At 35.3% G+C, this 21,138-nt stretch overlaps 1 protein-coding gene across 1 annotated transcript in view; it reads left to right on the top strand.

The window, feature by feature from the left end:
- Window positions 1-21,138, top strand: part of ROBO1 (roundabout guidance receptor 1) — a 390,378-nt gene that overhangs the window by 69,587 nt on the left and 299,653 nt on the right. Inside the window, exon 2 of the mRNA XM_022579460.3 lies at window positions 9,506-9,832. Coding sequence (XP_022435168.1) covers window positions 9,506-9,832 — 327 coding nt within the window. The remainder of the gene's footprint in view (window positions 1-9,505; window positions 9,833-21,138) is intronic.

The raw sequence follows: 21,138 nt of genomic DNA, 5'->3' as shown, positions 1-21,138 counted from the left end.
TAATTGATTAAAGGTTATTGACTAAGTAAATTATATCTATACAGATTCTATGAAAATCTAATGTAACTCTTTAGGGAAAGAATTGATAAATATTACTTTACATAATCATTTTTAAAAACTTCTGTACAGTTAAGGAATTATATTTTATCCATATTTGTTTTTATGTACTTTTAATTTATGATTTAAAAACATATTTTTAAACACAAAAATAAGATTATTTTCAGAATAAAGGTTTTCCCCTAGAAATTTGAATTCAGGACAGAGGAAGATTAGTAAGCCAGGTTTATTTTATACAGTTATAAGAGTGTTTTTATGTTGCTATTTCAATAAGGAAAATCTTCTCATGTTCTGTGTACTGAAGTAGTTAGCTAAAATTTATAACCATTTGCTGTTTCTATATTATATCCAAAGAAATGAAGTATAAATTAACATTGATTGGAATGCCACATAATTTGTTCTAATATGTGGAAAATCCAATATTAGGATGAACTATATTTCTATAACAATAAAAAATATTCACAGGACCACCCATATACTGTTTTCATAGTTCAAAATATTGTCCAAAACGCTTTGTCTATAAAAAACAGTCCTAAAAGCTGAAATAAGCGATTCTATGTTCAGACCTAAGTATCTTGGTTCATCAGTATGAGCATTAATAAATAAAGAATTATTTGTGAATTTTGATAGTCTTAGTATATCTACAGAGAGTTGACTTGAAATGTTATGCTACACAATTACCAACTTTATCTATATTCTCGCTACCCATAAGATTTTTTATATTTGTAATGAAAAGGAAAAGAAGAACAATATGACTGTTCACTTAGTTTATTGAACATCTTTATGATCATTACCTTGAACTCTTTATTGGGTAGATTGCTTATCTCCACTTTCCTTAGGTCTTCTGGGATTCTGTCTTGTTCCTTCATTTGGCACATATTCCTCTGCCTCCTTATTTTGCCTAATTCTCTGTGTTTATATTTATGTAGTTAGGTAGGTTGGTTACGTTTCCCAGTCTCGGAGAAGTGTCCTTACATAGGAGACATCCTATGGGGCCCAGCAGCATGCTCCCCTCTGTTCACCAGAGCTGTATGCTCTTGGGGTGTCCCCTGTGTGGGCTACCTGGGCCCCTCTGTTGTGGCAGGGCTAACTATTGTGGGTGCGCTGGTAGGCGGGGTGGGCTTGTGGTCTGGTTGACTGCTAAGCCCTGCTTTGTGTGGTGACTGGTGCTGGGCTGCCCCCCCTGGTGGCCGGGTAAGCCTTTAGCGCTAATAGGCCAGAGGGAGGACTCCAAAATGGTGCTTGCCTACACCAGTGTCTTCATGGTATAACGAGCTCCCCAAGATGGCTACTGCCAGCATTTATGTCCTCAGGGGAGTCCCAGTTGCCTCCTGCCTCTCTGGGAGGCTTTTCTAAGATCAGCAAGTGGATCTGACCCAGGTTCCTTTCAGATTATTGCCTCTGGGCTGGGACTCAGAGGGTGTGAATTTTTTGCATGCCCTTTCACAGAGGAGTCTGTTTTCTATAGCCCTCTGACTCTCCCGTATCTAAACCCCTTTGGCATTCAAAACCAAGTGTTCTGCGAGCTCTTCTTCCAGGCAGGGCCCCTGGGTTAGAGAGCCCAATGGTGGCCTAAACGTCTCGCTTTTTGGAGAAAACCTCAGCAGTTGTGATTCTCCTCCTGTTTGTGGGTCATCTCCCTGGGGGTGTGGGTCTTGACTGTACTATGTCTCTGCACATCTTATCTGTCTCATTTTGGTTCCTTCTTTATAGCTTTAGTTATAGAAGATCTTTTCTGCTAGTTTTCAGGTCACTCTCATAGATAGTTGCCCTGTAAAGGGTTGCAATTTTGGTGTGTTCATGGAAGGAGATGATCTCAGGGTCTTTCTACTTCACCATCTTGGCCCTCTCAACCCGAATCTGTATTATTTTAAAAGCATTACTGTGTCTTTTAAAGTTTTGAAAGTAATATATTTAATCAATATATCTATATGGAATATTTTTCACACGGAACAGAGATGCTTCATTATAGATGACCTTAGCGTCAACATCTGATAATTCTTAGTAAAACAATCAGTTGGCTGTGCTAAGTGCTCTAGTTTTATTTTGTTTTTTTATCCTCTTTTGAAAACTGTTTTGCTGGAATTGTGCCAGATCTTGCCAAGAACTGTGTAAATGAGAAATTATTTTGGTTTGACTTCTCAACTAAAACTAGAGACTGGCTTAGTCTGCAACTGTTCTTACAGATTTAGGAAAAATGTAATTGATTTCTTTATAAATTAACAAGAGTCCTAATGTAATCCCAGAAGAAGAGAATCATAGAATCAAACAATGGTCTTTATTCCAATTTCCAAAATACTACTTAATGGTTCTAACCCATGAGTTAATGCAATATTATTTTGTGCTTCAGGGATTATGCTATCCTCTAAAGCATAGGTATTATTTTTATATTCATTTACAGAGGAAGAAACTTTCAGAGAGGTGAAGCAATTTATCCAAGTTCACACAGCTAACAAGTAGCAGAGCCTAGATTTAAACCCATTCAAACTGAATCCATTCTTTAGATTTAATAAAATTTCCCCACAAATAATGTATTAGTTAATGCTTTCTTGCCAATGCAGTTCCTTCTTCTGGAATCTAGTTTCTCCTCCTCCTACCTCTCCTTGTATGGCTCTTATTTTTCAATATTATCCTTATTAATATTTCTGTCTCTTTTGTTGAACTTCTGGCTGTTAAGGTTAGGAATTTTATTTCATTTTTCTTTGCATTGCCAATGTTTAGCACAAGTCTTAATGCAATGTAGGCATGATATATAGGTAAACTAATGGGTAAGAGAGTGAGAGAATTTGGGCTTTAAGATATGCAAATATTTTGTTTGGCATTTTATTGAAAATAAAATTCTCTTATTTGCATGTTAATTGGAAATTTTACTAAAGGGCAGATAGGAAGCATGAACTCAACTGAACAACTCAACCCTCCAGTCCCTTTAGTTATAGTTTATAGTGAAATCCTGGCTGATTTGAGTCAGCTGAGGCATTTCTTGCAGTTAATGCCATAGTAGCTTCTGCAATATTTGTATTCCATGATCATATTATTAAAAATAGGGGGAAGGGCAAGCAATATTGTTTCAAAAATTTAACTTATGCGACTGTCAGTCTTTCTCACATCTCTGGGGACACCGCCATATGATATTAGATTCTGTAGAAATATTACAAAAATACCAGGGATTGATTCCTAGAATTTCATTTTGGTCTATTTTAGTAATCATTTAAGATCATAACAGACAGTACCAGTGGCACTCAGTTAATTATTGGGATTATTCTAAATTTTGACTAGAAAATAATCCCTCTCCCCAACTTGTTAGGTGGGATTATAATCAAGGGGAATTAGGAAGGCACAAAGTACCTAAGGAAAATGGCATGATCCATTAATCATATAATTATTTTAATGCATCTTGTATTCCTTTACTCTATATAAATTTCAGGTGAAATTACCAAGTTTTTCTGTAGAGTGTGCTCTGTTTTTATAGTTACAGTAAGCATGAGTATTTGGGAAATGTGTATAACTCAGTAGAGGATATTTAAGTCTACTCTCTGCACAATGAGTAATTAATGGGTGCTGTCTTCTTATTTTTAACAAATATCTCCTTGTAGGATGAAATTCTGACAGGAAAATTACAGGATTGGAGCCCATGATAGGATTTATGTTAATAATTGGAGACCTTTTGCTCCTTAAGATGTAAATGGAGCTTAAATAAAAAAGGTTAAGAGGCAAGGCTCTTTTAAGAATGTAAGTATTCTTTTACAAATATAGGTATGTTGTCAAGGCAAATGTATATTCTCCACACCCCCCTTTGGGCAAATGTCACCAAATTGTCTATTAATATTCATTGTGCATATGTCATCTACTCACTGAACTTGTTTCTCTTGTGCTTTTAGCAATGTTACAGGCATTCTTGTGCTGCAGATGTTTTAATATGATACATGATACGAATGGATATTTTAATCATTTAGGTTTTCCATTTTACCTACCACGGGATAGGAAAAAGAAATTTGGATCAAAACAAAACTTTGTTAATAAAATAAATACTGCTTTGCTCAATCTGCTAAGAAGAAACAGACTTGAAAACCTAAACAAACAAAACCCTGAGACACGTATTACTGCTATACTAGAAAAGAAGATTACATTGGAAAAAAGAATAAAATTATATATTTGTATGTTTGCATACCTCAGCAGAATGTTAACAAATCAGTCTCTTAAACGGTTACTTGCTTATGTTTCTGTAAATGCAATGTCTTAAAGGGGGGAACAGTTTACATCCAACTAGGAGTTTGGTTTCCTCATAATAAATCTCATGTGACTTTGATATATTTCCTTGAAATACTTAGCACTTACGTGTGTATCTTTTTCCAGCTGTGGTTGTGTAAATATTTAGATATTTCAGTCACTTGTGTTTATATTTTATCTTCCAACCGGGCAGTTGTTGAAGGAATCCTGCCCTGCCCTTTTCCCTGATGCTGGCCTTTCCTGAAGTCAATTGCGTTATATTCCCAAGGTCCTACCAGGATTCTTGCCTTGCCTTGTCAGGATTCAGCTGACGTTATCATCCTAGTTCCTTGTTAAAGCCTCACTCCATCAGCCCCCTTCCTTTTACCCTCTCTTCTTTGTAACTTTTTAGTTTCTTATGCAGAATATAGTTGAAACCTTGAATTTGGTTTTGCCAAGTGTGATATAAACCTTTTATCTTATTATATAAAAAATACCCAAATTAGCATAACTAAAATGGTGGTTATTGGGTGATTTATAGGAACTCAGAATTTATGATTGAAGAAAGGAGGCGTTTTATGAATAGCGAGTCAAGAATATTATATAAAGAGAGGTGTTGTGACAGAGTGGAGATGGACACAACCTCTAAGATTTATATATGTTCTTCCTTAATTATTCTTGGTGTAACTCCCTCAAGGTCCTCCTTTGAGAAAGTGAATCACAGTTATTGATAGAAGTTGGGTGACGTTTTTCCCTCAAAGCATGCTGGTGGAAAAAAAAATGGGGATCAGTGATATTTAATTTTAATTGTGCAAACTGTGTAGAAACTGAGGTTCTCAAATATTAAAACCTGATAAAATAGGAGAGCTACTCAGAAATGCAAGCTCATATTTAGATAAGCTCACAAGGAATGCTTTATGTTCTCATTCGTTCATCATGAAAGTCTTTACTGAGTTGAGTGACTATGAAACCATATGATTTACAGTTAGATATTCTCTGATTGCATGGGAAAAGAACATTAGATGTTATCAGGTTTGACTGCTTCTTACTGTTTTCATTATCTACATTTTAAATGAAAGTAATCAAAATTAACAACTTCCAGTGTTGGAAACAAGAATGGATTTTAACTAATTAATCCTAGCAATATTTATGGAATAGTGGGAAAGAGCAAGGATTTTGAATTTGACTAGGATTGGATCCCAGCACTGCCACCTTCCAGCCAAGCACCAGTGCTTAGTTCCGCCATATGGATACCAGATAACAGCACCCACCTCATGAAGATGCTGTTGTGACAAAGGAGATGGTGGATAATTAATATTTGTTTTCTTTTCCATTCCTTTTCTTCCTGTTTAGACATGATAATAAAGAATAATTTATTATAGTTTTTAATAGAAATGATGAGTGCAATTTATAATTGTTATTATTGAGGTTAACTGATGACTTGTGATAAATATCACTCGGGAATTGGAAAGTTCCTTTCTTGAAGGTTGTACGTTATGAGAAATGTGGCATTTCTATGTTTTTTGTTGTGATTTCCAAAAGTTTTGGCTCTACAGCCAAGTAACTCTTTTTTCTTTTTTTTTTGCTAACCCTGTTCATTCTCTTCAGATTATTATATGCTAACAGAGTGTATTTTCTTTTGAAGTGTGTTCCTCAGAAGCAAAGTTCAGTGGTATGTCCCATAAAAAGAAAAATATAGAGTTCAGTGGCCAAATAAGTTTAAGAAATTGCTGCATATTATACTTTTCTTCTAGAGCACATAATGTACATTAGCAAGATTAAAAGACCTGAGAACCCAGATCTTTTTTTGAGTAAACAATCTGAGAAAAGAATATTTCACAGAGCATTTTGAAAATTTAGCCTTTAATAGAATAGAGAGCATTTTTATTGCTGAAAGTCTTTTACTGAAAGCTGCTGTACAAACATCATGGTGAAAACTTGGGCCTGAGCTCTCCACTCCCAAAAGTCATATTGGCTGTGGTCCAGCTATATGTAGCTGTAGGTTAGGGATGGAGAGAGTCTTGAGCTCCACTGCACTTTTGTGGAGCCTGGGTGATCTCCAGGTTCTTTAATTGGCCGTTACTTCCTCTATACACGCTCCCTAGGCAGTTTTATTCTTTCCCAGTGTTTCAGTCTCCAACTTGATTTTCATATAAGGATCCAACTGAGATTTTTTTCCTGAGGTCAAACTTGGATATTTAATAGGCAACTTGCCGTCCTTATTTGGATATTCTGGAAGTATCCCAAACTCTCCACATCTCATGCTGAATAAATCATCTCTGTCCTTCTTCCTCTCACCACATCCCACTCTTTTATTCTTGACCTTCATTGGGACTGCCCTTCACCCATTGCTCAGATCAGAAACTCAGAATCTCTCTATCCTCTGCTTCTCTTCCATCTTGTGCATTTTTCATTTCCACCTTCTCCCACATTGCCAGTGGGTAGGTCCTGTTGATACTGTAACTAAATATCTCGAGATTCTTCCTTTTATCTTCCTTTCTGTCTGTCAAGATCCAAGTTCAAGCTTTCAGAATTTATTGTTTAAAGAGTGTAAAAGTGTCCTAACTAATCCCTTCCTAGCTTAGCTGCTGCAGTCTAGTTTCATACTATCAAGAGTGAGCTCTTTAAAACCAAACTTAAGCATGCAGTCCCTTGCTTAAAATATTTGAATGTTCTTGTTGCCTTCTTTTAGGTTCCAGAACTTCGGCTTGATGTACAAAGCCCATCTGACACCTGCCTTATACTGAGGCTGTACTAACCTACCTACAGGTCCCACAGTGTACCATATGCTTTTGTAGCTGTGCCTCTGAGTGAAATCCTTTCCTTTCTTTTCTTCCGGACTCATTTTTCAAGACCTACCTCAAGTTTCATGTGTCAGCATGCCTTTCTTGGGCAGTGTTAAGTGCCCACTCTTTGTATTCTTATAGCAACCTGTACATCCCCGTTTCCTATCTGAAATAGACTAAATAAAATTGGCTTAAATTAAATATATATTACCTCAGCAGTTGATCTTCATTAGCATCCATCTTTCATAATTACAGCCAAAATAAAGGCCAGTAATATATTACAATGCTTTATTTTCTGAACTGTACAGCACTTGTGGTTGAGTAATCTTAAATTCAATTTAAATTTCATTTGCCTTCAGTATAGCCTTTGCTAAAGACCACGAGTTTCCAAGTAATTTTTTCCCCATGTAGCTGGCTTATTTCCCCCTCTTTTAGAGCCTGGTTTCATTTAACGGACTTATAGTATGCTGTATACCATGCACTGAACTAAAGCTGTTTCTCAATATTTCAGATTATAAGTTTTTTGTTTCATGGTAGACATAAGCAAATAATAGATTTTTAGTTTCATCATTCATTTATCGTTTCATTAAGAAATAGTAACTGCAGCAGTTACAAATTAGAGATGTAAATAAACCCCATGCAGAGCTCACAGTCTAGTAGAGGTTAAACAGCCTATGTGGTTACAATTTAAAAATAAAATCTTTTAAAGTCTCTTTGTACAGTGCATGATTATTAAGCTTCTGATCATTCCACTCAGATAGGGTTTTGCTGTTAGCACTTGTTTATTTTTTTTATTTACTCAACACTTATTTGTTGAGTATCTGTAGTGTGTTCAGCACTCTGCCAGGGATAAGGGAAGCAACCATGAGCAAAATCAGACCCACAGATCTTCCAGAGTGCTGGGAAAGACAGACAGTGTTCAAAGCATCAAACAAATACATTTAAAATATAATTCTGATTATTTTACCATAGGCAGTTTCATACCCTTGCTAAAAAGAAGCATTTAAGTTTTGTGGTAAAGATCACGGAAGGTTGAGATTTGAAAGAAGAATGGGTATAAACCAGGGTAACATCCTTTTGATCCCAGACGCTGTGGCAGGCATAGGCCTGTGGTAGGAAGAAGCTTAATATATTTGTGGAACTAACAGAAGACTGGGGTGAAGAAAGCAGAGAAAGGAGTGGAACAGGAGGCATCCTGAGATCCAGATAGGGGAATGAACACACTGACTCTTGTAGGTTTTGTTAAAGATTTTAAGAGCGATGAGTTTACTTTAAGAGCCACTGAAGTAGGGGAGGACCCAGATTGTATTTGTATTTCAGAGCCATTATTTGGCTGCATTGAAGCGAAGCTATTTAATTGCTTTCCTAAATCCTGGTGGGAATCTATAGTACTTTGATCTGGGATGGTAGCTGGCTGTAGAGAGTGAGATGAGTAGATTGATTTAAGAAACTTGGGGGAGGGTTAGAGGACAGAAAGAGGGGTGTCAAGCGAGACTGGTTTCTACTTTTCATTGTTTATTGAGATCGGAACACTAGATGAGAACAAGGTTTAAGGTTTGGTTGTTGAAGTTGAGAAATCTCTAAGATTTTTACATATGGAATCTATCCATGGCAACAGTAAGGTAGGAAACTTAATCCCTCTTTTAGAGATTATAATCTCATTGAAAAAAATAAGATACAGACAGAAAATATTTAAATGACACATACACTCAGGCCTTCACTTATTAAGTAATATATAAGGTCGAGAATGTAGGCTCTCACCTAGTATCCTTTTTCATTGAATGTTATATTTAATTATTTAAACTCCATTATTTAACATTTCATCGTTGAAGTCTACTAAAATAGTAACAGAATTATTGGAGACAAATGAACGTAATTTATTAATAAAAACTCTGGGAAAGTAAATATATATATATATATATACACACACACACACACACATATATACACATATATATTTATTATTTAGAAAAATATAAAGAACAGTTCCATCATATATATTTTAACATAAATGTTTATTATTATATAGCATATGTTTTGCTAAAGTGTTGATTGATGTTTCATTAAAAATGAGATTCCAGGAAGCCATGCCATTATTTGTAATAGTCGACAATTCTCTAACACATTCCTCTGCAAAAACAGGCACGTACATGGTACAAACAGACAGGGTAATGGGTTCTGAAAGGATTTGTGGACAAGGGATTTGGAGAGCAGACAGGATTTGTACAGACAAAGTTTTAGCAAGAGCACTTTCTAAGTGGTGGGTCAAAAGGATTCAGGAATTAGAAGGTATAGTCAAGGTGGACACCAGAAGGATTAGTTAGTAAGGAGGTGAGGAAGAGTAGGTCATTATTATGCAGTGTTTAGGTCATAGTGCTAACGCCTATGCTTTTGAAATAAGACTTTTAATTGTTTTCAAGTGATGAAATGAAGGTATTTTGTCAATTCTTATGCAGGCTCCCGTCTTCGTCAGGAAGATTTTCCACCTCGCATTGTTGAACACCCTTCCGACCTAATTGTCTCAAAAGGAGAACCTGCAACTTTGAACTGCAAAGCTGAAGGCCGCCCCACACCCACCATTGAATGGTACAAAGGTGGGGAGAGAGTGGAGACAGACAAAGATGACCCTCGCTCACACCGAATGTTGCTGCCAAGTGGATCTTTATTTTTCTTACGTATAGTGCATGGACGAAAAAGTAGGCCTGATGAAGGGGTCTATGTCTGTGTAGCAAGGAATTACCTCGGAGAGGCTGTGAGTCACAATGCATCGCTGGAGGTAGCCAGTAAGTAAAATGGGCTTTCTGTGTTTGGAGGGATGGCCACATGGGATCATTTCACTTGATCACAGTAATAAAAGTTTAAACCTGTATCACAGGCTTACCTGAGCAAAATCTCTAGATTTGTATATGAATATCATCTACTATTTGTTTGAATTTTCTATATTTCTCATCTTAGCTGGTTATTCAAGCTAAATTGGGATTTACACATAGTTGTTGAACTGTTTTACTTTTTTAAAAAAAGTTTTTGGTTAAAAAAAAATTTTATTTTATATTGGACTAGAGTTGATTTACAGTGTTGTGTTACTTTCAGGTGTACAGCAAAGCAATTCAATTATGCATATACATATATCTATTCTTTTTCAAATTCTTTTCCCATTTAGGTTATTACAGAGTATTGAGCAGAGTTCCCTGTGCTTTGTTTTACTTTTTGGAGCTCTTTTCTGTTGAACATGCTCACTGAAATGGATGTATTCGCCTCCTTTGTTCCTTTTAAATATATAGAAAATGAGGATGTTTATGGAAATATAATAGTGTAGGGTATTTTTCATTTGTCTTCATTAGGAGAGATACTTTCACCTGGTAGTGTAGGGTGTAGTTTTAAACTGTTTCTAATTCTCAGAAATACACTTTCGGTAAAGCTATATCCAAAGAAATGTATGTATATGCCTCATACTGTATTATCTTGGCTACACTGTAGTGCACCCTTGGAGGAAAACACATGGATGGAATCCTCAGGGAGTTGATGGTTCAGTTTATTTACACAAATACCAAAGGCTGCTCATTTGGAATTACCTCAATAAGGATTTAGTTGACTAATGATTAAGTTGTTATATATAGAGTCTAGATGTGTATTGTATTTGAATTAGAATTAGGCTTATTTTCAATAAACATTCAAGAGGTGGCCAGAAAATTTCATTCCTTTGAAAGAATCCTGCTGTGTATATGTATATGTGACAGAAATTGAGAATTGTATAGGGATTGGAGACACAAATGAAATTTAGATCTAATTCACTTTAAATTTTAATATCACTTTAAATTTAGCTGTCTATAATTATATATGAAACTGTATACATAACTATGTCTATATTTATATATAATGTTTTCCAAGGTGATTGATATTTTACTACAATGTATGTTCAAAATTTTAGTTATATAATCAGTTTTCACAATCTCTAACATTGTCTCCTGCATTCAACTAGAACATGAATATAAAGAACCACAGATAATTATGACATTATAGACATAGAAAGGAATTTAAAGATAGATTATTCCAACTCAATCATATTATTAATGTGAAATCATCTCCAGAGAATTTAGATGATTTGATCACACTCACAGAGCCACGTAATACTTACCTTGAGACAGAAGGCCAAAGATATCTGATACGAGCATAAAATTTAATTAGATAGAATAAAAAATTAAAGTAACCATTTAAACCTCTGTCAGAATTAGGCATTCACATTTTTAAAACGTTTACTTGAAACCCAAGTTTATATTTCTCTATTCACAGTTAACTGATAATTAACTTATTGTACTTTCTCTTATTGCCTTGATTCTCAGTGAAGGTCCTAGAGCTAAATCAGTGAGATGTATAAAAGCTATAATCACAGCAGAAAGATATTTTTCTTTTTCTTTTTGTGTTTTAAACTTTAAATGTAGCACAAGCAAAATAATTTTAAAGTTTCAACTTATTTATAAGACATATATATATATGTTTTGACAAAGTCATCTTTCAAAGTTGCGATATTAACACCTTTCTAATGCTTGGCACCGTTATACTTAAGAATTATTATTTTCTGTGAAGATAAATGTGAGTTAACATTTGAGAACAAATTTAGAGAATCAAGAAAGATGATGTAGATAACCTAGGCCAACTCCTGTGTGTGGTATGTAAGAAACTGAGGATGAGGAGGGAAAAACAGTGATTGTTTATTCTCTGGAATTAGAATTCTTTATAAGAAATGTGTACCAACAGAAATATCAAAGATCATCTCATGCTTCTGTATTATTTTCTACTCTCCTTGTATTCTTATCATTGTCAGAATTTTTAAAAAAGTTTATAGACTTGAGTAGAGAGTCTAAATGCTTACCCTCTAGATCTTCCTTTTCAAAACACCTCTAGTTTTACCTCAGATGATCAAGATATCCTTAATGCATTGGGATTTAGAGACCTGTCTGTTTTAATCTGGCTTTTGTGCAGTTATTTTAAAAGACACCATTAGTCTCCAGTTAAGTTCTGTTTCTAACTTAGACATTCCATTACCTTGAGAGTCCATTATGGGAAAAGCTCTTGCAGTCTCAGTCAACAAATATACGATCATGAAATTGAAACCAGACATAAGAGCATTATATAACTTTTACCAGTAAAATATTCAAATACATAGTCCCTTAATGCATAGTTCACAAATTTTAGTGGGATATTCCTGACACATTCCAAAATGTTGTCAAGCTCCAGAGAAAAAAGGATATCATAATTTACTGAATAAAATTTAATAAAACTACTCTAGAAAATACTTTAAGATCATATTCAGTAACAATTCATATACTTGGGAAGGGAGAAGTATATAGATATTATATATTTATCAAATATAGTTTGCTGTTAATAAGAGTAGTTTGATAATAAGGATCACCTTATTTTTTTTATTATTATTATTATTATTTTTTGCGATACGCGGGCCTCTCACTGTTGTGGCCTCTCCCGTCGCGGAGCACAGGCTCCTGACGCGCAGGCTCAGCGGCCATGGCTCACGGGCCCAGCCGCTCCACGGCACGTGGGATCTTCCCGGACCGAGGCACGAACCCATGTCCCCTGCATCGGCAGGCGGACTCTCAACCACTGCGCCACCAGGGAAGCCCAGGATCACCTTATCAGTGATTATAATTATTTGAAACCATGTGAAAAGTTCAAGTAGTGTTTGCTTCCAATAATTTTTATACTAGTTAAATTGTAAAAATTAAAAGCATGTTTTTATTTAAAGAAATTGTGTTATTTGGTCACATAAGTTATTTGGGAAAAATTAAGTACTCTGCAGTTAAAATGGGTTTTTGTGTCTAAAAATTTCATGGTTCAGTGCACTACAAATAGATATATAGTAATTTAGTTCACATGTATTTCAGTTATTTATTTTAGCCAATGGTTACTGCTCATTCACCATTTTCAAATATGCTTGCATCCTAAAATCAAAACTAGCCTTTTGTATGTTACATAAATACAGGAGGGGAAAGAGGACAGGGAAACATGGGTCACATTTGCTGTAGGTTAAATCTATAAAGTACTATTATAGCTTGGTTTTATTATTTCCTGGAGAATATTACTATTTTTTTGCATATTTTCTTAGTTTAGGTACCAGAAGTTCAGTAAGAGCTATTCTTATTCTTCCCAAAGGCTCAGCCACAGGAAGACAAATATTTCATCTAATTTCTTAGTGACGCTATAGCCCAAAGTAATAGCATTAACAAAAGTGTCTTGAGGCAACACTGGTTTCACATCACAGTTTTGTTGGTAATGCTTTTAAAAACATTTATCTGTGTTTTATTTGCCTTTAAACCAAGTTTTACAGCTGTAACAACTGGATTTCTTGGTTCCTAACAGTTGTCAATCTCTCAAACAGTGGAGAAAAAAATGATATGGAACGTCATTTAAAACTTTTATTTTTGTATAGAAATGATAATATTCTTGTCTTTTGTGTTTTTAATATTTATTTAAATTTAAATAATATACCAAAAGGATTGCATTTATTGGTTATCTTTAGGATTATTTATTTTTGTTTTCATTTAAATCGCAATGATAACCAGGTTGGACCCAGTGAAAAGCACTGACCGATCTTTAGGTGCTGCTCTTTGCCATGTAGTAAAAGTTGTATTCTTGTTCTTGAAAACTCAGTTTTGATGCAATTAAGTTTATCTCACACAATTATAAAGTCTAAGAATCGGAATGCTAAGAAATATATGGTAGTCCTTACACCTAAAGTTTCCACCTTGAATTTTTGGAAGCTTATCTCTGTAAAGGAAACCAATTTTTAATCACAGATGCATTTTTTTATTTGTTTTTTTTAATTATTGTTTTTCTTTGCAAGCCAAGAATGATATATCTTGATGAGGACTTTAACTTGTAAATTTAGAATATATTGCTGTTTCTAAGACTTATGAAAATTCACTGTTTAACTCAGTTTCAAACCCAACTTTCTAAAATGGTGTTGCAAGTAGTATTTTTTTGTTTCGTATTAGCTCTATTTGAGAGTCTGCTAAATGTTTAGAAAAATATTTTACGGGTCTGTTCTTCTATATTCAACATTACCAGTTAGTAAATTTAGAACTTTATTTTATGCCTGGCACAAATTGATAGCACAGTTCTTCAACACAACTTATATTTAATAAGTAACTCGAGCTTGGGTAATTGCATTGAATTTTAAGGAAAATTAATTTGAACCTTGACCCTCATGCTTTCGATTACAGAACATGTCTCTCTACGTCATCTGCTAAGTAGTACATAGTCAGCATATGGCTATTTGTTTCCTATGTAAGCTGTTTTCTCCTGAGGAAGAGAAATTCCCTTCAGACTAGGCAGACATCTGCTGACTGTCTTAGCAGCAAAACACAGAACTATCTTTCCAGAAAAAAATAATTTTGTACAGTTAATCAGAGATTAATCTTCCCAGATTTTATTAACCGGGGTGCTTTTTAATAGTAATTACTTTGAGGTAAAATGTTTATATTTTAAAGTAATATTTTCCCACTACTTTCAATACACTATGATCTTTCATTGTTATTAAACAATTCTCCTTATAAAGTGATTTAGAATTTGAATTATCTGATTTTCCTCCTTTGGATAAAATGAGAAAGTGTACTGACGTGTATGCTAAGGAGCCAGGTGTTGGCATAGTAGAATGTATTTCTAAAATCTGGAGCACTGAAGATGAAAGGATGACTCCTGGCAGTAAAATGGTACCGATGAGCAGGTGAAAATAGAATATGCCATTATATTATAAAATATCGATCGATTGATTGATTGATTGTGCACACAATCAAGTTGACCTTTATATGTGTGCACACACACATATATTGTTCCTTGAAAGACTTTTTATCTTTGAAATTGAACTAGCTCTATATTGCATCTTTGAAAATATTTGTTTCCTCTAATCTGCTTTATCTTTTAAAAAAACTTTGCCATTTTCCATGATTTGATGAGATTCTAAAACATTTATATATATATTATTTTTGTTTTCAGTATTCAAATGAAGAATGTTAAAGATTCATTTAGTTTAATGATTTTAAAATATCTTTCTTCTTTTTTGCACACTTATATCCTAAAATGCAATGACTTTTTGTTGCAAAATTGATTCATGAGTAAATGAAATAATGCATATAAAGTGTGTAGCACAGTGACTGGCACATAATTATAAATCATAAATCTAATTGTCGGTGCTGTTGGTTTCACTGCTTTCTTCTCTTTCCCTGTATTATGGCCAGACACTAGGATTATTTATACAAAGGGGATCTGGATGCTTTTTATTTCAGAAATGGACTGACTTCATTTTGAATTTGAAGATATGTGTGTTAATATACTAAAATTTAAATTAAATGTTTCAGTAAGTAAATTTTCTTAAATTAATTTCTGGTTAAGTACAGAGCATGTTAAGTATATTAAATTCCATCTTGAGTTGAAATTCCTGGTATGAGAAATTTACCCTTATCTTTAGATTCTCGTTGTTAATGTAAGGCATGCAAATAGTATTGACTTAAATCATTTTTGTCTTAGGGTCAAATGAAAAAGTTCATTTCTGTAACTTTTACAGTTGGCATAACATTAAAATTTTCGTTTTGAATTCACATGTTTTTTCACTTAAGCAAAGAAGCAATATTGCTAAGTTCTGTGACATGATTATATTTACTAAAGACTTGAGTTTTTACCACCAGTTAGAATATAGTCTTTTGTTGTTGACAGTCTTTTTTTTTTTTTTTTGCGGTACGCGGGCCTCTCACTGTTGTGGCCTCTCCCGTTGCGGAGCACAGGCTCCGGACGCACAGGCTTAGCGGCCATGGCTCACGGGCCCAGCCGCTCCGCGGCATGTGGGATCTTCCCGGACCGGGGCACGAACCCGTGCCCTCTGCATCGGCAGGCGGACTCTCAACCACTGCGCCACCAGGGAAGACCCCGGTCACTCTCTTATGATTGTCTCAAGAGTCACCTCCTCTGGAGCCATCTGTGACTCAAGTGCCTAGCACCATTCCTGGCCAATTGTAAGTGATGTGACCTAACATGTAAATTGGAAGTGTTTTATTCCATGTCTGAGGAGCATCATAAAGTATGAGAATGCCACTTGAAGGAGCAATCTCATTTCCACACAACCTGTTTGTAAAGGCAAGCAGGTCACGTGATCTCAAACACATCTGAAGGCACGGCTCTTAGAATGCGGTCTCGGTACTATTTCCCTGGGAGTTTTTCTTTCTTTCAAGATTTTGGAATATTTAATTGGCCCTTTTGTGCGATAACATTACTCAGGAAATTTAGTTGACTTCCACTAGTACAAAAAGTCAAATGAGTTCTTTTTAGGCTCTAATAAGTGTAGGACAGTCTCTCTCAGTGTACTGACCCCTTCTGAGTAGCATCAACCTGTGTTTATGAGTGTAATGACTGATAGAAAACAAAGGGGTTTAAACTTCCTGACTGATAAGGAAACAATTAGTATTTATGGTACCTGAACGGATTTTCTGAAGTTCCCTTGAGAAACTTTACATGTGCAAAACAGGACCTAACCATCTTTACTTTCTCTTTTTCTTTCTGGATAGGGGGGAAAAATACACAAAATAAGTATTCTGTAAAGTAGAATTATTTGCATTCCTGTACTTTGCCGGTAATCTGTATATTATATGTAAAGCTATTATCATAGTCCAATAGATTTATATTTAATGAAGCAAATTTGATGAGAAATCAAAGGAAAATTATAACAGTAATATTTTACATTTCTCGTTACAATCTTAGGCTTTCGTCTGTGGTTGATGAAATATACTTTTAGAAAAGCTTAATTAAAATAAGATGTAAAAAAAAAATAAAATAAAATAAGATGTAAAGACCAATGGAAATCTAGGTGCTGCAGCAACTAGGCATGATATGGATAAGAAAGAGAAGAAGATAAGAAAGAGAAGAAACGTGTGGGGAGGCAAACTCAGATGTGGGAAGGATTGGGTCTACTACAGGCAGCAGCTGGAGGCTTCTACTCAAAATATGCTCCATGGACCAGCAGCATTGGCATCATCTGGTAGCAAGTTAGAGATGCTGAATGTTGGGCCCCCCTCCTGACCACCTGAATCAGACCCTGTATTTAAACAATATTTTAAGGTGGTTCATATGATTCACATGCAAATTCAAGTTTGAGAAGCCTAGTATACATTGTGGTGAACTGGAGTTCATAGACCCCTGCTCATCTCCCAGAGCCCCAAACACCTTTTGGGAATGCAAGGCCAATGTGGTTGATTTTTAAAAAGAGAAGCAGGTGAAGTATGATTTTAGGGGAACTATCCTGGGTTTCTAAACCAGTAAGAGTGGAGGCACAGAGTGGGGAGGGATATGTAAGAGACTGGTAGAGACAGCATTCAGGGGCAGAAATGGAGGGAGAGAAACACACAGAAAGAAAAGCAAAAGAGGGATACAGCGGGAAACATATCCAGAGTAACAGAGAAAGAGATTCAAGGAGAAGGGGGCGGAGAAAGAGAAAGAGACAGGGAAGGGAAGAGAGAGAGCATGCGCACTGGGGGGTGGTGGTGCAGCAGGTACTGGTATGGTAGGGGTAAGCTTGGGAGAGCACAAAAATACATTTGCCTGGATGAATAAGGAAAAAGATTGCTTCCTACATATGAATATGTACAGAGTGGAATCTTAATCGGAGAAGGGGATACTCAAACCTCTATTAATATCCATACCATCATTCATCAAGAAAAGTAATATGTGAAATGGATCTTAGATATTCTTAAGTAAATTCATGGAAGGCTATATTTGCTTAGCATAATCCAAAAGAGAAATGCTAGGTTTTTTATTTTACTTTACATTTCCTAGAATGAAAACTGTGAAATAAAACAAAACTAGGTTTTATTAATAAGAATGGAACTGTGCTGGAAGGATCATTTGGAAATCATTTAATCTGTCCTTTTGACTTTTAGTTTAAATTACCTGAAGATCATTTGTTGTATTAAAAGAGGTTCGGAACAAAAGATTATTCAGCTTCCATCATCAATATCCCTTATATGCATCAGCATATGTTAACACAAAGTTATTACTTTAATTTACTTAAATTCTGTGCTGCAGCATGACTTTCTTTCATTTTACATGGTAAGTGATAACAGAACAGCCATTTCTAAATTATAGCAGCTCTTATGTTTGAAGATCGTTATTAAGTGCGACCTAAATTTTAATAAAGTGCATCTGATGTTTAATTTAGGTTTATGAGTATAATAAAACAGTTTCTAATCGCAGTCTCTTAGTATCCAAAGTGGAAATTGTAGCTTTTGTAACATTTTAAGTTATGTCGTATTTAACCAGAGGTTTAAATTGAAGTTTTAATAGCGCTTATGACATTTTACACTTGTCAAGAGAAATAAAAATTTATGACCAAGGTATTTAGTATGCCTGAAAGGGGACATTTTTAATCTTATCCAGTGAATGATGAAGTAAAACTTAGAGTAAACCCAGAAAGTTAAGAAGAAAGTGGGAAAGGACATCCCTCACAAGAGATTTATATTCTGTCTCAATCTTTCCTTCTTCATCACCCTGTATCTCTTTACCAAATAATACTGTACTTTATCTAGACTGAGTCATATTAAGTTACCCTTTTATTAGATTCTTATATCGGTCAGACACTAGAAAATGGATTAGGAGCCTGTGTTTGTAGAAGGACACTGAGAACATTTTGATCATACAGTTCAGCACTTGTCATCGTCACCCAAGTGACTTCCCTTAGTTCTAAAATAGAAGTGTAGGGACTTCCCTTCTGGCACAGTGGTTAAGAATCTGCCTCCCAATGCAGGGGACACGGGTTTGAGCCCTGGTCCGGGAAGATCCCACATGCCGCAGAGCAACTAAGCCTGGGCGCCACAACTACTGAGCCTGCGCTCTAGAGCCCATGAGACGCAACTACTGAAGCCCTTGCGCCACAACTACTGAAGCCCGTGTGCCTAGAGCCCGTGCTCCGCAACAAGAGAAGCCACGACGATGAGAAGCCCGTGCACCACAATGAAAAGTAGCCCCTACTCACTGCTCCTAGAAAAAGCCCACACGCAGCAACAAAGACCCAATGCAGCCAAAAATAAATAAATTTCTATATATATAAAAAAAGAAGTCTAGGGCAGGTTGCAACCTTGTTGAATCTTGCTTGAGGGAATTCTTGGAAAATATGATTATAACATATCTACCTCTGGGACTACTTCAGGAAAGAAAGCAACAATGAACCAAAATTCCACAGGAACGGAGACAATGTTTTATGGCCAATGTTTTATGGCCAGACAATGTTTTCTGGCCAGTGGAGACAATGTTTTAGGTCCTGCTGATAATTACCTTTTCCTCCACTTCTCTCATCTTTTGTCAAAATCACCAAAACCTAAAACTTGAATAATAACCTCAGAATTATGTGGTTAGACTCCCCAGTATTTGTAGGCAATAAAGTCAATTCCTTACCACTTTTCTTTTTTTTCCTTCTTTTTAAGAAGTAATGACCACTTAGGTCTCTGTATGGTTTCCTGTGAAACAGGTTCTTTCTGGACTCTGTCAGTTATGATTCTTCAATCTCCTTCAAAATTTTGATCATCAACTTCAGGTGAATAACAATACCTATTCCAAGAGGACTTTGTGTTCTTTTAATATAAGGGGTTCTCTTAAGCCATTAACCCCATGACTCTTATCCATAGACTGCATTATGGAAACTGTTCATGGATACGGTTAATTCTGTCAAGGTAAAATAAATTTTGTTCCCAGCAAACTCAGTAAGTGTTCATTTAGCATAGCTTTCTGCCCTTGGTGAAGTTACTTAGCCTTTCTATACTTTAATAAGAAGTGGGGATATTATTCTATTTACCTTATAGAGCTTTGGAGAGGATTAAGTAAGTTAACACACATAATGTGCTTAGATCTGTGCCTGGCCAACAGTAAGCATTATATGAATGGTAGCTGTGGTTCTACGTGCTATTTATTGTACTAGGCACATTATTAGGCTTACCTTTTCCATTCCTGTGGTCCCAAAGAATGTATCTCTTTATTTCAGGAAGGGGGATGCTGAAAACAAAATACCATATATTGTTACATTTAGAAAAAGCTTTCTGTTCCCAGAGGTAGGCATCTTCTTATACACAGGTGTATTTAAAATCCACATAAATATTTGTGAAATGATAAGTATTCTTCATATATCAGTATACAGTATGTCTTTTATGACAGTATATTTTTAAGGGTTTGGAAAACTGTTGTTATTGGCATGGTTAGCATTTAAATATTTTATTGTGGCCTTTCTCAAAATATGCTCCAGTGAATTTTTTTCTGTGAGCTGTTAAAAAAATAATTTGGAAAATACATCTTTAAGTGTATTTTCTCTATAAGACTTCATAGCTTTTAATATATTAATGAATGATGTGAAACACCAGTAGGAGATCTAAATTATTATGATTCCCACACTTAAATGAACTGTCAGAATTTTTTTTTTCAGGAAAAAAAATGGTTTTCTCAGAAGACATTTTGGATAAACGGTAATATTTGGTACTTTGTGGGAGGACAAACAATTTCAAAAGTGTGTATCTCAGATTCAGGTGTGTGGTTATCTTCATGGTTCTTTGTTTCAAGATCACAGGAGTAAGAATATGATATACTATTGTTTCCATTTTGTGTCTGGGGATGTTTTCTTCTTCTACATCAGCATTTTGAAAACCATATAACAAGGATCCATTCAGTATTCCAAACATAGGCAATTTAAATATAGTGCTTTACCAAAACTTTGCAAAGAGGTGCAGAGCGCAGTGTGTGGCCTTCCTTACCCTTCTCTCTCACTAATATCCTGTTACTCTAAATAGCCTTGACCTCAGCTTTCTAAACTCTGCCTTCTATTATGGATGTAATTTACCTCTTGCAGCCATTTGACACAGTTGACCTTATTTGTGAAATATTCCCTTTCCCAGAATTTCATGGCACCCAGCTAGATCAGGATTGCATCCGATTGCATGTAACCACAGTCAGACAATTTAGCCAAATAGGTTTAAATTTGATTCTGGAGGAAGGATGTAGAGAGAAAGTATATCGGCCCCAAGAAGCCATTAAGAATCCAGCTCCTTTTGAT

The sequence above is a fragment of the Delphinapterus leucas genome, chromosome 4, assembly GCF_059928025.1.
Source record: "Delphinapterus leucas isolate spDelLeu-1000000601 "Yukka" chromosome 4, BTC_Dleu_Yukka2, whole genome shotgun sequence".
NCBI classification, from domain to species: Eukaryota; Metazoa; Chordata; class Mammalia; order Artiodactyla; family Monodontidae; genus Delphinapterus; species Delphinapterus leucas.
This window is presented reverse-complemented; position numbering and strand designations above follow the sequence as displayed.